The following is a 14,345-nucleotide window of genomic DNA, read 5'->3' on the forward strand; positions in this document are numbered from 1 at the left end:
GCAGATTCTGGGACTGTTTCACAAGATAAGATTTCTCCTTCCGGATACACTTGAAATTGTAGTCAATTGGTTGTTTCTACGCCTTAACCACTGTGATTGTAATGTTCCTTCTGAGCTAGATGGAAACAAGAGAAAGCACAGTGAGTCCTTAGCCAAGATATAGTTACGGTTTGCATGAGAAACAAAGAGGAAGTGCATTGACCACAGTCGTTGGCGCAGAATTGTTAGATAGCTCCATATAATTGGGTATCTTGAGATTTATTTTTTTGGAGTTTTTTTTTAATTGAAGCTATGAAAATCTGGCAAATTTCTTTCACAAATCTGTATGCTTTATTACTTGCCACACAATTAGAAATGTAGCTTAAAATGTAAAAAATAATTTTTTAAAAGATTATTGACCTTTACCTTTAGACATAAGCAAGAAATTAGAATTTGGCTTCATAAAAAATTTGTAAATTTGCACAGAGACTTAATAGACATTCCAGTCTATTATTTATGTTGTTTCTAAAAAGTTGTACTAACCTTAAAAATAACAATAATGTTATTATATATGTATATTATATATAAAACACAAGTTGTGTGTGTGTGTGTGTGTGTGTATAATGTATAAGAAAGAAATTTCCAGAGATTGAAATTAAGCATCTGAATCTCATACAGTGAATATTGTGAAATTGAATTCCATGAAGTAAATTAATTAATTTGAGGTTATTGGTGTTGGGTTCTTATTTTGTTTTATAGTTGCTACTACTTTGCAATTTGGAAATAAGTTTTTTTTAATCATTTGTTCTTCTTGTAACTTGGAATGTAAATATTTTATAGTATTCTTTTCAAATGTGCACATCTTAAAATAGATCTTTCAGTATTTAAAATTAAAAGACTTGGACTAGATTGGGAAGGGAATCCAGGAAAATGGTTTTTTCTTACTAAATGGATAAAATTATTTTTTCTCCAACTCCAACTGTTCTTAGATCATCATCTAGTTCAAGTGTCCCTTGCTTAATAGAGTATGCTTATTAAAGTTAATAATTTGAAGAAAATAGGCATAAAATAACATGTCCTGAAATTGACTTTTATTTGGATCTTCATGCCAGTTGACAGGAAGGTCACCACTTATTAACTGGGTGCAGATTTCCAAATATTACTAGATTTCAATCTGAAAAAGACCCTAACAGTCCCCAAATCGTCCTGGTCGTAATTTGATTAAAATTTATTTAGATTACAGAAAAAGAAATAAAGGCACATTCTGCCATTCCTAGATGATCCTAAATTTTGAGCAGTTTTTAGACAACTAGAGTTTATTCTGGCAGACATCAGTGTGATGCACGTTTTCCAAAGAAGTACCAAGTGTTTCAAGCCCTTGGCTTTTCGTCTGCCCATTTTACATTCCTACAAAGGTTTAAACTAAGTGAAGCTGTCTGGAAAAGTGGACACTACTAGCAAGTTGTGGAAGAGGGAGTGATTCCACTAGTTAGTCTTGGAAGAAAATGAAGTTTGTGATTGCTTAGCTTTGACAGTTGCACTTTTAAGGAGTAAGTGTGACACATACTCATAGTACTTGACTTCAGTGATCTGGATTTTACTCTTGGTTTGGCATTTTACTATGTAGGGCTGGGATGTGAATCTTGGCTTTGCCAGTCTTTGTATCTTTTTCTCCCTCTTGTTGCGTTGATCAGAAGCTTTGTAAGTTACTACTATTTTTACTGTTGACATACAAATTAGTTATTGGTTTCTTTGAAAGTGTTGTTGTTGTTATTATTTTTAGGGAGTGCTAGCAGGGGAGGGGGCAGATGCAGAAAGAGAGAGGGAATCCTAAGCAGGCTCCATGGTCAGCACGGAGCCTGACGCAGGGCTCGATCCTACGACCCTAGGATCACGACCTGAGCTGAAATCAAGAGTTGGACACTCAACCGATTAAGCCACCCAGGTGCCCTTGAAAGTGTTTTTAAAGATACACTATACTCAGGGTGCCTGGGTGGCTCAGTCAGTTGAGTGTCTGTCCGACTTTGGCTCAGGTCATGATCTCATGGCTCTTGAGTTCAAGTCCCGTGTTGGGCTCTGAGAGCTCAGAGCCTGGAGCCTGCTTCGGATTCTGTGTCTCCTTCTCTGTCTCTGCCCCTCTTCCACTCGCTCTGTCTCTCTCTCAAAAATAAAAACATTAAAAATAAATAAGTAAATAAAAGGTACACTATACTCATAATTTTGTTTTTGATATCTACAAGCCAGTTTTTTTTTAATTTTATTTTTTATTTTTTAAAATTTACATCCAAATTAGTTAGCATATAGTGCAACAATGATTTCAGGAGTAGATTCCTTAGTGCCCCTTACCCATTTAACCCATTCCCCTCTCCCACAACCCCTCCTGTAACCCTCAGTTTGTTCTCCATATTTATGAGTCTCTTCTGTTTTGTCCCCCTCCCTGTTTTTATATTATTTTTATTTCCCTTCCCTTATGTTCATCTGTTTTGTCTCTTAAAGTCCTCATATGGGTGAAGTCATATGATTTTTGTCCTTCTCTGACTAATTTCACTTAACATAATACCCTCCAGTTCCATCCATGTAGTTGCAAATGGCAAGATTTCATTCTTTTTGATTGCTGAGTAATATTCCACTGTATATATACAACACATCTTTATCCATTCATCCATGGGTGGACATTTGGGCTCTTTCCATACTTTGGCTATTGTCGCTAGTGCTGCTATAAACATGGGGGTACATGTGTCCCTTTGAAGCGGCATACCTGTATCCCTTGGATAAATACCTAGTAGTGCAATTGCTGGGTTGTAGGGTAGTTCTATTTTTAGTTTTTTGAGGAACCTCCATACTGTTTTCCAGAGCGGCTGCACCAGCTTGCATTCCCATCTTCAGGCTGGTTTTTAAAAAACTGAAACTCATTTCCAATTTTATAATGAAAATATGCCATTCACTTAATGGAAATGTTCTTTTTAAATAGTGGAGAATATCCTCATTATTAAAGTAGTGGCCCCCGTAAGATGAAGAATGCTTATAGATTTGTGCAGATATTTGCTGACTTAAAATTCCTTTGGAGGCGCAAACTAAAGATACTAGTAAATTGCATTATTGTGTTTTGTGTTTCAAAAACATTGAACTAAAAGCCAATTATACTTCTGTTACTTTGGACCAAAAACCATAAGTTCAGATGCTAAAAATAAAATGGAATAATCAAAAAATTACATTTTTTTCTATTAATTTAATATCAGTTCTTTTTGATTGCTAGCTTTTAACTCAGATAGGTAAGAAGAAAATAAAAGGGCCACAATCTCCCTTCAGAACCCCTGTGGTCATTTTTTTTTATAGTTTTATGTTTCTAAGGTTTGAACATGTAAATTGAAGAGAAAGGTGCAAAATTTAAATTCTCCCATCTCTAAACCTAACCATCATTAACAATTTATTATGATTCTCTTCATGAGTAAGAAAAAAAATGTGTCCAGATGTATCTAATTTTTCAAATAATTTGTTTTTAAAACATAACTGGTCACTCAAACAATTTGTCACCTTGGTTTTAAAATTTAATATATCTTGGAGACCTTCTGTCATACATAGAGACTTAAATCTTATTTTTTAAAAGTAATTGCATAGTATCCCAGTGTGCTAATTTAACTGATTCTCTTTTGATGGGCACTTTGGGTTGTTTTGAATTTTTTGCTATTACAAGTGAATAATATTCTTGTTACATTATATGTAGATGAACTTTTGTGACTATATCTGTAGATTATGCTCTTAATAGTGGGCTGATGATGTAGAGTATATGTATTTTTACACTTTGTTGGGTATTGCTTCCCTCACTTTCCCAAGATGCTATTGATGAACCTGTTTCATCACACTCCTGCCCAAACTGGCAGGTAGCTGATTGTTTTTGTCCCACTCTGACCAAGAAAATGATACCTCTTAATTTAGTTTGTTTGTCTTTACAGAAGGGTGAGGCTAAAAGTCATTTTGTAATTTTTTTTGTCATTTGTGTTGCTTTTTTTCAATAAAGTTTATGCTTTTATCTTTTGACTCTTTAAATTTTTTTCTTATTGGTTTGTAGGAGTTCTTTAAAGAAGGGGAAAAATGAAATTAGCCCTTTATGTATATTTTTCCAGCCTGCTACTACTTTCTTTACTTTTTTTATGGAACCTTACTTAATTTCTAATTTTTACATACTCAAATTTATTCTTCATGGCTTCTGTTAATGTTCATCTATTAAATTAAACACTGCCTGTTGCAATAGAATTTTGTAATATTTTGTAATTTGATAATAGAAATAGGCTAGATCTATGTAGATTTACCTGTATCTTATAATGAAAATTCATCCTATAGTTTGAGATAAATTTTTGCTAATAGCAGAATAGGTCTTTTCACATATATAGTGTTAACATCCATGACAATGTCCTTTTCTTTATATAGATCAAGCTTCTGAAATTCAGGTGACAATGATGCTCACTGAAAGTTGTAAGCTACGAGGTCTTCATCACAGGTGAGAGGAAAACTACCCAGCATTTAAGTGTTAAGCATGGTAACATTGTATACTACATTTTTATTTAAGAAAGTTGTGACATGTTCTGAATTGAAAGCTTTTTGGGATGCCCTTATTTTTTAAATAGAATATCAGTGAAAAAAATTAAAAAATGCAATAGATTCTAAGGAAGAAAAGAAAACATAGCTGGATAAAACCTAGCTAAACTTTTTTTTTTTTAATTTTTTTTTCAACGTTTTTTTATTTATTTTTGGGACAGAGAGAGACAGAGCATGAACAGGGGAGGGGCAGAGAGAGAGGGAGACACAGAATCGGAAACAGGCTCCAGGCTCCGAGCCATCAGCCCAGAGCCTGACGCAGGGCTCGAACTCACGGACCGCGAGATCGTGACCTGGCTGAAGTCGGACGCTTAACCGACTGTGCCACCCAGGCGCCCCACATAGCTAAACTTTTGAGAAAGGGAGTTTTTACATATTTGTGTGCATATTATTCTTTAAAAATTAGGATAGTGATATTTTTCTGCTATACTCTCTGTCAAAAATAAATAAACATTAAAAAAAATTAAAAAACAAAAATGGCGCCAGGGTGGCTCAGTCAGTTAAGCATATGACTTTGGCTCAGGTCATGATCTCGTGGTCTGTGAGTTCAAGCCCTGTTTCTAGCTCTGTGATGACAGTTCGAAGCCTGGAGCCTCCTTCAGATTCTGTGTCTCCCTCTCTCTCTTCCCCTCCTCCATTCATGCTCTGTCTCTTTCTCTGTCAAAAATAAATAAACATTAAAAAAAATTTTTTTTTAAATATCTGCTATGGGGGGTGCCTAGGTGGCTCAGTCGGTCAAGCATCCAACTATTGGTTTTGTCTCATGGGTTCTCACAGTTTGTGAGTTCAAGCCCCTACATTGGGCTTCAAGCTGACAGTACGGAGCCTGTTTGGGATTCTCTCCCTCTCTTGCTCATTCTCTGTCTCTCAAAATAAATAAATAAAAACTTGAAAAAAAATATTAAAAAAATATTTAAAAAATACCTGCTATGAAATTCTTTAACATAGAATACCAGAGATAAGAATAATAAACACCAGTAATCCCATCTCCTAAATTTAGTGAAAGTTAACATTTTACCACTTTTGTTTGGTGTATATAAATGTCTCTTATCTACCTAGATGATACATAGATATTTAGGAGTGTAGAAATATTTTAAAGTAAACTAGACATCTCAGCACTTAAATTCATTTCCAGCCTGCAATTCCCCTCCCCCCATGAAGATTTTTTAAAAAAATATTTACTTATTGAGAGAGAGGGAACAAGTGGGGGAGGGGCAGAGAGAGAGGGAGGGGGAATCCAAGCAGGCTCCGCGCTGTCAGCACAGAACCCAATGTGGGGCTGAACCTCACGAACCGTGAGATGACCCAAGCTGAAAATCAAGAGTCAAATGCTTAATGACTGAACCACCCAGGTGCTCCGAAGATGTTTTAATATAATCATAATACCATTATTATCTTCAACAAGGTTAACAGGCTTCTTAATATAACAGAGCAATGTATCTAACTTTTTATGTAAGTAACTATGAATTCATATCTACATTTAAAAAAGATTTGGAGCAGTTCATTGAATGGTTGACCACGATCTTGTCATTAGGTCATAGTATGGTTTTTAAGAAATACTTGTAGTTCTGTATGAAGAACTTTAAAAAAAAAAAAACTCATATCAGTCCTCTTACAGAGCTATAACAAAAGCTCTATCTTCTGAAACAAAAAGGACTTAAATATTGTATCTCAACATGCTGCAGTATCAGTATTGGGGCAAGGTTTTTAAAAAGAAAAAAAACTACATAGAGTCAGCTTAATTTGTATGCCTATTGCAGATTTGGTTGCATATGTTTAAAAAAATCGGTCAGTGACCATCCCTGTTGGAAGATATGTATGGACTTCTGGGGAAACACACACACACACATGCACACACACAAGTGATGCATGCAAAAGGCATCATGCATTTTAATTTCTTTGTACTTTGAGCAGTTACTTGAGTTCTGCCAAAAAATAAGATGACTATGCAGAGTTTTATTTTTGAGTTTCATTTATACTTTGGTTCCTATTTGAAAGAATTTGAGAACCTAAAAAGAAGGCAGCAGTAGTGAGAGCAATAAAATGGTAATGAAAGTTGAGTTTTATGGCTTTGTGATGGTGGGGGAGAAAACAAATAAGCCAACAATAAGGATACAAATATTTTTGCTGTGATTGAACATAAAACATCTTTTAGTTTCTGGGGAAACATTAAAAGTTGATAAATCTCAGTATTAGAAGGGAAAGAAACAAATGTTCTTTGGGGGAGGAAAAAAGTTTTCCTAGTTTCAAATTCTCAAGTAGATGTCACATTAGGCTTATCATACTTGGGGCATTGATTAATATAATGAACAGATACACTTTTTAGTTTCATTGAGCATAAAAAAGCCCAGGGTGTTTGAAAAAATTGGACATACAGTAATGGTTGGACTGAAGATGTCCCATTGAAGGGTTAAAGTCAAGTGATTGAAGAATGTTACCTTCCCTGGGTCTGATTCAGTCCAAGTATAGAACGTATTTACAGAGGAATGCATGGATAACGTTCCTGAGATTATATTTTATAAAAAATACATTTTGTTTCCTTTGAGTAACAAAACAATTACTGGATAATGGTCATTTAGAAATGTCCTTCTTGACCAGATTGGAAGTGCTTGATGTTCTATTCTGCTGACTCTGAGAGGAAGAGCCAAAAGTGTTTAATACTAGTATGTAATGTCAACCTAGTATTTAGGTACCTACCTAGTATTCTTACCCTGATAAAAGGTCTGTACACTTCACAGAAGTGGGAAACAGGGATAAATGTAGACAAAGCCAAGATTTTCCCAAGAAGCAGTTTTATATCCACTGTAGCCTAGGTGCTTTGGCTGAATAACGTTCAGAGCAAGTATTTGCAGCATTTCTCATGTGGCTTTAGCCTGTACGGTTTTCCAGCATCCTATCAGGATGAATTAGCAGCCCAGGACACCTTAGGTGATGGAATGCCACATGCTGAATAGGGCTCATACTGGACATTCAGCGATTGGGGAAAGTCTTCTAAAGGCAGATTGTCTAGTTTGGTCATGGCTAATTGTTCTTCCTGGCTGTAGAGTAATACCAGGACTCCTAGTTTTTAATGAGTATCATGGGTGCGTCTGTGCATTTATTTGTTCATTCTCTTATTCTAATTCATTTAGCACCAGTTTTGTACTTGGAACTCTGCTAGGCCTGAGGGACAAAAATGAACTAATGATCTTCAGTGTTCATATTGTACAACTTACCAAGCCAACAAAATACACTTAGTAAGAAATGACACCTCATTTCAGAATTTAACTTTTTAAAACTGGTTGTGGTACGCAATTCCACATGCAAAGCATGTTTACTTCATGTTTTAACATTCCAAGAATAAGAATTGTAAAGTGTTGATATATTTTAAGTATTTTGAAATTCTTTTTATTCCTTTTTCTACTGGAATTTATGAGAATAATATTTACTGTAAATTGAAATAGCTGTATAAATAAAAAGATACCAATTTATTTTAATTACATCCGAAGTGCTTCATATTAAAGTACTCTTGAGTTATTTCTGTGTGCAGTTTGGCTCTCCATTGGCCTGAAGTTGCCTGGTGGTGACCTCACACTGAGTGCCTCCCGGCCCTCACTCTGCAGGCACGCTTGGCAAGACTGAGAACTGCGTGCAGTTCTTGTCTCATGTCCCCACAGAACCTTCCCTGTTTCTACCTTGTTCTTGCCTACAGCACCAGTTTCTACTCTCATCCGCTCTTCATCTAGGTCCCAGATCTTCCTTTTTATCCTCCTTTTTTTAATAAAATGGATAGAATGAAGGCCAGCCATTTGTACTTTAAAACATGTTCATGCAGGGGTGCCCAGGTGGTTCAGTTGGTTAAGTGTCTGACTTTGGCTCAGATTATGGCCTCACGGTTCGTGGGTTCGCGCTCCACGTGGGGCTCTGTGCTGACAGCTCAGAGCCTGGAGCCTGCTTCAGATTCTGTGTCTCCCTCTGTCTCTGCCCCTCCCCTGCTTGCGCTCTGTCTCTGTCTTTCAAAAATAAATAAAATATTTAAAAAATTAAAAAAAAAACATGTTCATGCAACTTGTTACCTCTCCTAGAGGGCTTTTAATCCCCTGGTGATAGAGCAAATGATTTGATCTCAAACAGCAAACTTACTGTGCCTGGATAAAATGCCTTTAACTCTGCTCAGTGAATTTCAGACCTGAGGAGAGGAGCAGAGAAATAATTTTGGGGATGTTAGATCAGGTAACTCTTCACATTACATCTCAAATCATTGTGTGCTCAGTTAAACCTGAATGCAAACCTGTTGTACTCATTTTAGTGTGCATGGGACTTGGTAAGAAAAGAGGCACTGTCACTTCCCGTGCATTCCTTCTTGCTCTCCCGGGAGGGAATATCCAGTGAGCCAGGGAAAAGCAAAGGGTTTTGGAACTGGATGAAGTTTTGAATTTTCTTCTCCATGCACTTGTTGTTTGTGCTTGGCAGATAACCTAACCTCTCTTTGCATGGGTTTCTTCACTCAACTGAGTGGGACTAATCATCACTGCCACTCTTAGGCTGTAATGGCAAGCAGAAGCTGTACTAGGAGGTTTTTTTGTGCAGGTCTACTAATCTCTTGAGTCCTCATTTTCTGCTGCTTAGGGGTCAGTGCTTTCCCTATTAGTAAGTCCTACATAGCAGTAGAGGAGTCCGCAGCTTTCATTTGTGCACCGTTGGGTCAGAGTTGTGTGACTGTGGTTTTAAGAGAGACACATGCTCAATTGAAACAATTTAGAAAAAAAACAAAACAGAAAAAGCAAGATAGAAATGATCTAAAGCCCCACAACTCAAAGACAACAACTTTTAATTCTTGTCATATTTCTGTGCAGAGTTTTATTAGTTTTTCTCCCATCTTTGAAATTACCCTGCAAACATATGTAAATTTTGTATCTTGCTTTCATATAAGATAAACTTTTATTTTTCTTTTCTTAACATCTCTTTGTGACCATTTAATTGTTATGTACTATCCTGCTATTTGGGTGTGCTGTTAGTTGTTTGTAACTTTTTGCTATTAATATTTCATTAACTATCCTTGTTCATGTAGCTTTTTAATGTTTGATATTATTTCTTTATTAAATATCCTTAGAGGCATAATTTACTAAGTTAAGGAGTAGGATTGTTTTTAAGGCTGTGATACTTGTGTTATTTATCAAATATTTATTAAATGCTTATTTTCTATGGCACAGAATACAAAGCATTGGGCATAAAAATAAGAATTCATGTTTTTGCCTTTTTTGGCATAGTTGGGAAAATGAGATAATTGTGTAAAAAGTTACAAACCTTGAAGAAAATTAAATTATTTCCAGGTATCAATGGAAAGAGGTGTCGTCAGGAAATAGGATGAAAGTATTTATGTGTGCCATGGAAATTTAAAGAGAAACAATACTGCTTACTACATGGTTGGCTTTATCTTGTACATCATAACAACATTTTATGGTTGATATGATGCCATGTTAGAGGTATGGAAACTAAGGCCAGGAAAGATGGTTGCACAAACAGTACATGGTAAATTTAGGATTTGGAAATCAGATTCTAAGTCCCATGGGACCAGCTAAGGGCATCTTGGCTTTTGTGGCAGTTGCAGCCTCTCTGAGGCCTTCTTGATAGCATATTCTGGTCCATAGTCTGCATGGGGTCTGCTTTTCTTTAATGTGTTGATGGACTAAAGAGGATGTTATATAAACGCATCAAGTCATTTTTTAGATGTCTCTGATTACCCCATAAGAGTAAAGTTTTAGTGTGACTAGAGAGTGTTTTCAGAGAATCCAGTCCACGGGAAACAACTTTGAGTTTACAGCTTTTCTCTATCTATCCACCAAGTGTATATGTGGGCAACACTGATGTCTAGTTTTAAGGGGCATTTATAACATTATTACATTTTTAATGGTTATCATGTTTTTAAGTATGTTTGAGATTTTCTGGTTTTGTTTTAGGTTACCTTTATTGCTTTTTATTAAAAATAAGCCCTTGAGGTTTTAGATTTCACTTGTCTTTCTCCTGATTTCATTATTTTGTAGAAATCTTCTTCCTATTACGCATGTGTGTATAGAAGAAGGAGAAAAGCCCATGGTGATACTGCCTTACATGAATTGGGGGAATCTTAAGTTGTTTTTACGGCAGTGCAAATTAGTAGAGGCCAATAATCCTCAGGTGAGAAAAATTTGCCCCAATACTAATTATTTGCCGGGAACTTCTGATATTATCTTTGAAAATAGATGTTAACCTTCCTATATATAAACTGTTTAAAAACCTGTAAAAAGAAACTCAAAATGAACTAGAAGATATTTATACCCTGTTGATTTAGAGTAAGATGGTTTATGATTCCTGTCTTAAAGGTTGCACTTCACTGATGGCTGAACTTTCTCCTTTTATCCATTGTGTGTTTATTTATAATCACCTCAGACCCTCTCTAACACCATCTCAGCCATTTTCCTGATAACTCTTTGAAGGCACTGGTACTAGATCTCCCTTGTAGGAATGGAAACACACTTGACAGAGTCATTTGGTCCATATTATACCAAAAGCTGGTCGTGACTGGAGGTCTAGATTATGGGGATAATGGATCTGTTTTTAATATGCTTGGCTATAAGATATCGATCACTTAGGAGTTTCCTTCTCTTTGCTGCTTGTGCACATGGCTTTGAAGCATTTGGTTATATTCCAGACACATTATGATGGTAGTGGTAGTAAAGCCTAGCTGGTGTTTTGTTGCCTACTGTAACTTGTAGCTGTATTGTTTGTTTTAGAGTTTAAAATGATGTACTTACTACAGTTGCCCAGAGAAAGTGGATTCAAATGCTGCATCGAGTGACCTATAAGTCAATATGCTTTGTAAATTGACAGGATTAAAGCCAGGGTTCCCCAAAAATTGTTGGAGGCTGTAGCCCATCAACATTACCTGAGGAAGAATTTCACTCCTTAGCCCACAGTACTAGCATACTGGCTCTAGAGGAGCATATCAGTAGTGAGAGCTATAGACTTATATTAGTTTGAAAATGGTCTCCAGAGATAATCTCCTAATAAAAACTTTTGATTTTAAAGAACAGGTTATCAAATAATAAACATTTGAAATATTATCTTGAGAATTTGGCATTCATGGAACAGATATTTATTGGGCACCTATTGTAAGTCCTAGTTGTTGGGGAGATCTACCTAACAGATGAGAGAGACAGTGTGAAGTAAATGGTAAGTTACATTACAGAATGATAAGTACTAGTAGATACAAATATTAGGGAGCCATGGGAACATATTCTTGGTCAAGAAGTAGCTTTTTAAAAGTCAAGTGTAGGTGTAAAGAAGTATTTTGGGATGGAGTAGGATTGTGGAATAAAATAAGTAGCTGCCATCATAATTTTTGTGCTAACTATAAGCAATGTCATTTTTTTTTTTTTTTAACCACAGGCAATTTCTCAACAAGACCTGGTACACATGGCCATTCAGATTGCCTGTGGAATGAGCTATCTGGCCAGAAGGGAAGTCATCCACAAAGACCTGGCTGCTAGGAACTGTCTGTAGGTGCCATGAGCTTGTCACTGTCCTTTGATGTTTAGTTTTCCCTGGATTTGGGCTCTCTCCAGGAGTCACTGTGGGAATTGTAAGAGTAACCCTGATTCATATGTTTTAAACAGTCTGATTGCATTTGATGCTCATGTCTTTACTTTTCAGGATTGATGACACACTTCAAGTTAAGATCACAGACAATGCCCTCTCCAGAGACTTGTTCCCCATGGACTATCACTGTCTGGGGGACAATGAAAACAGGCCAGTTCGGTGGATGGCTCTGGAAAGTCTGGTTAATAATGAGTTCTCCAGTGCTAGTGATGTGGTAAGTGCTGGGAATCTTGGATATCAATAGAATGGTGAAGAGGCTTTATGTTTTAATTTTTTTTCTATATATTTTTTTTAATTTAGTAACTGTTCCCTGAAATGTTTCATTGAGAAAGCAAGTGTAGTTAGCTCCAGTCAGCCAGTTCATGGAAAGATGCTGTGACTCAGACCATGGGCCATCAATGTGTGTAATCACATTTCATCCTCAGAGTAACCCTGTGAGGGGGCTGTTAACACTATGAAGTAGCTAGACACGAATATCCCAGTTTTAAAGGTAGATACTAAGGCTTAGAGAGATTTCAGTATTTGGGTTTTTTTTTTCTTATGTAAGTCTCAGAAGAACCAAGTGATTGCCAGATCATAAAGATTTATTGTTCCTTTCAAACATCCTCTTCCAACATTATGAACTGTGTTATTTGTAATTCCCCAGATGCCACTCTCTTCCCTTTTGTCTGTTTCTGAGTAGTTCTGCCCACCAGAGAAGATCATATAGTGGGATCCTTTATACTTAGTGATGAATAGTTTCAGTAGCCACGTTTACTTGTGGGTATTTTGTAGACATTTTAAATTGCTTTTAATTTCTCACTTTTTAGTCTCATTTGAAAGATGGATTTATTTTTCTATCTCAGTACAGTTTGTTACTGTAGCTGAATAGAGATTAGGTAAAACTTTTGCTTATAGGGTCGCCCTCTGTGACCACTCAATGATACGTTAGTATTAAATATAAAACCATAAGAGACTTGAATGCAGAGAGCAAACTGAGGGTTGATGGGGGGTTGGGGAAGGGGAGAAATGGGTAATGGGCATTGAGGAGGGCACTTGTTGGGATGAGCACTGGGTATTGTATGTAAACGATGAATCACAGGAATCTACCCCCAAAGCCAAGAGCACACTGTATACACTATATATTAGCTAACTTGACATAAATTTTTAAAAATAAATAAATATAAAATCTTATAGAATTATTTGCTTTGAAGTTTCAACTGTAAAAATTGGGCTTACTATATCCTTGTATCTTGTGGTTTACATCAATAGATTTTATTTATAATATAGGGTTACCCTTTTACCTCTAAGTTTGTGTGCTTTAAGGATTGCTCTTTTAATGCCCTCATTTCCTTAGTTGTATTAGTGTCCTCTGGATGCTGTAACAAATTATGCAACCTTGGTGGTAAAACAAGAGAGGTTTATTCTCACAATTGAATTCTGGAGGTCAGATGTCTGATATGAAGGTGTAGACAGGGCCATGCTCCCTCCAGAGCCCCTAAGGGGGAAACTTTCCTTGTTTTTTCCAGCTGCTGATGGCTGTTGGCATTTCTTGGCTCATGGCTGCATCTCTCTGCTGCATGTTCCTATCACCTTCTCTTCTGTGTGTGTCTGTCTCTTAAAACTCCTTCTCCCTCTCTCTTATAAAGATATTTATGATTGCATTTAGGACCCACCTATATAATCCAGGATAAGCTTTTTTGGGGGTGGGAGGGAAAGGTTGTATTTTCAGTTTTGATACCGATTTTTCTGAAATAATATAAAATGGGAAAGCGGAGTTTGATTTTAGTCTAGCACACAGCTCCTGTATGAATATCAGTAAGGACAAATTATGCTCTTATTGATATGTTTTAGAGGTTGCCAGATCTTTATTTATTTATTTTTTTCATTTTTTTTTCAACGTTTATTTATTTTTGGGACAGAGAGAGACAGAGCATGAACGGGGGAGGGGCAGAGAGAGAGGGAGACACAGAATCGGAAACAGGCTCCATCCAGGCTCCGAGCCATCAGCCCAGAGCCCGACGCGGGGCTCAAACTCACGGACCGCGAGATCGTGACCTGGCTGAAGTCGGACGCTTAAGCGACTGCGCCACCCAGGCGCCCCTGCCAGATCTTTATTTAGAAGTTCCGAATTGTAGCTGGACTTCTTTGCCAGCTTCTACATTAAGCAAAGC

The 14,345-nt window shown here is 36.6% G+C and overlaps 1 protein-coding gene across 4 annotated transcripts in view; it reads left to right on the forward strand.

Annotated features, from left to right (window-relative positions):
• Nucleotides 1-14,345, forward strand: part of RYK (receptor like tyrosine kinase) — a 103,946-nt gene that overhangs the window by 71,341 nt on the left and 18,260 nt on the right. For all 4 annotated transcript variants that reach the window (XM_053221436.1, XM_053221435.1, XM_053221433.1 and 1 more), the window contains 4 exons: nt 4,408-4,477; nt 10,599-10,726; nt 11,978-12,092; nt 12,247-12,406. In XM_053221436.1, coding sequence (XP_053077411.1) covers nt 4,408-4,477; nt 10,599-10,726; nt 11,978-12,092; nt 12,247-12,406 — 473 coding nt within the window. The remainder of the gene's footprint in view (nt 1-4,407; nt 4,478-10,598; nt 10,727-11,977; nt 12,093-12,246; nt 12,407-14,345) is intronic.

The sequence above is a fragment of the Acinonyx jubatus genome, chromosome C2, assembly GCF_027475565.1.
Source record: "Acinonyx jubatus isolate Ajub_Pintada_27869175 chromosome C2, VMU_Ajub_asm_v1.0, whole genome shotgun sequence".
NCBI classification, from domain to species: domain Eukaryota; kingdom Metazoa; phylum Chordata; class Mammalia; order Carnivora; family Felidae; genus Acinonyx; species Acinonyx jubatus.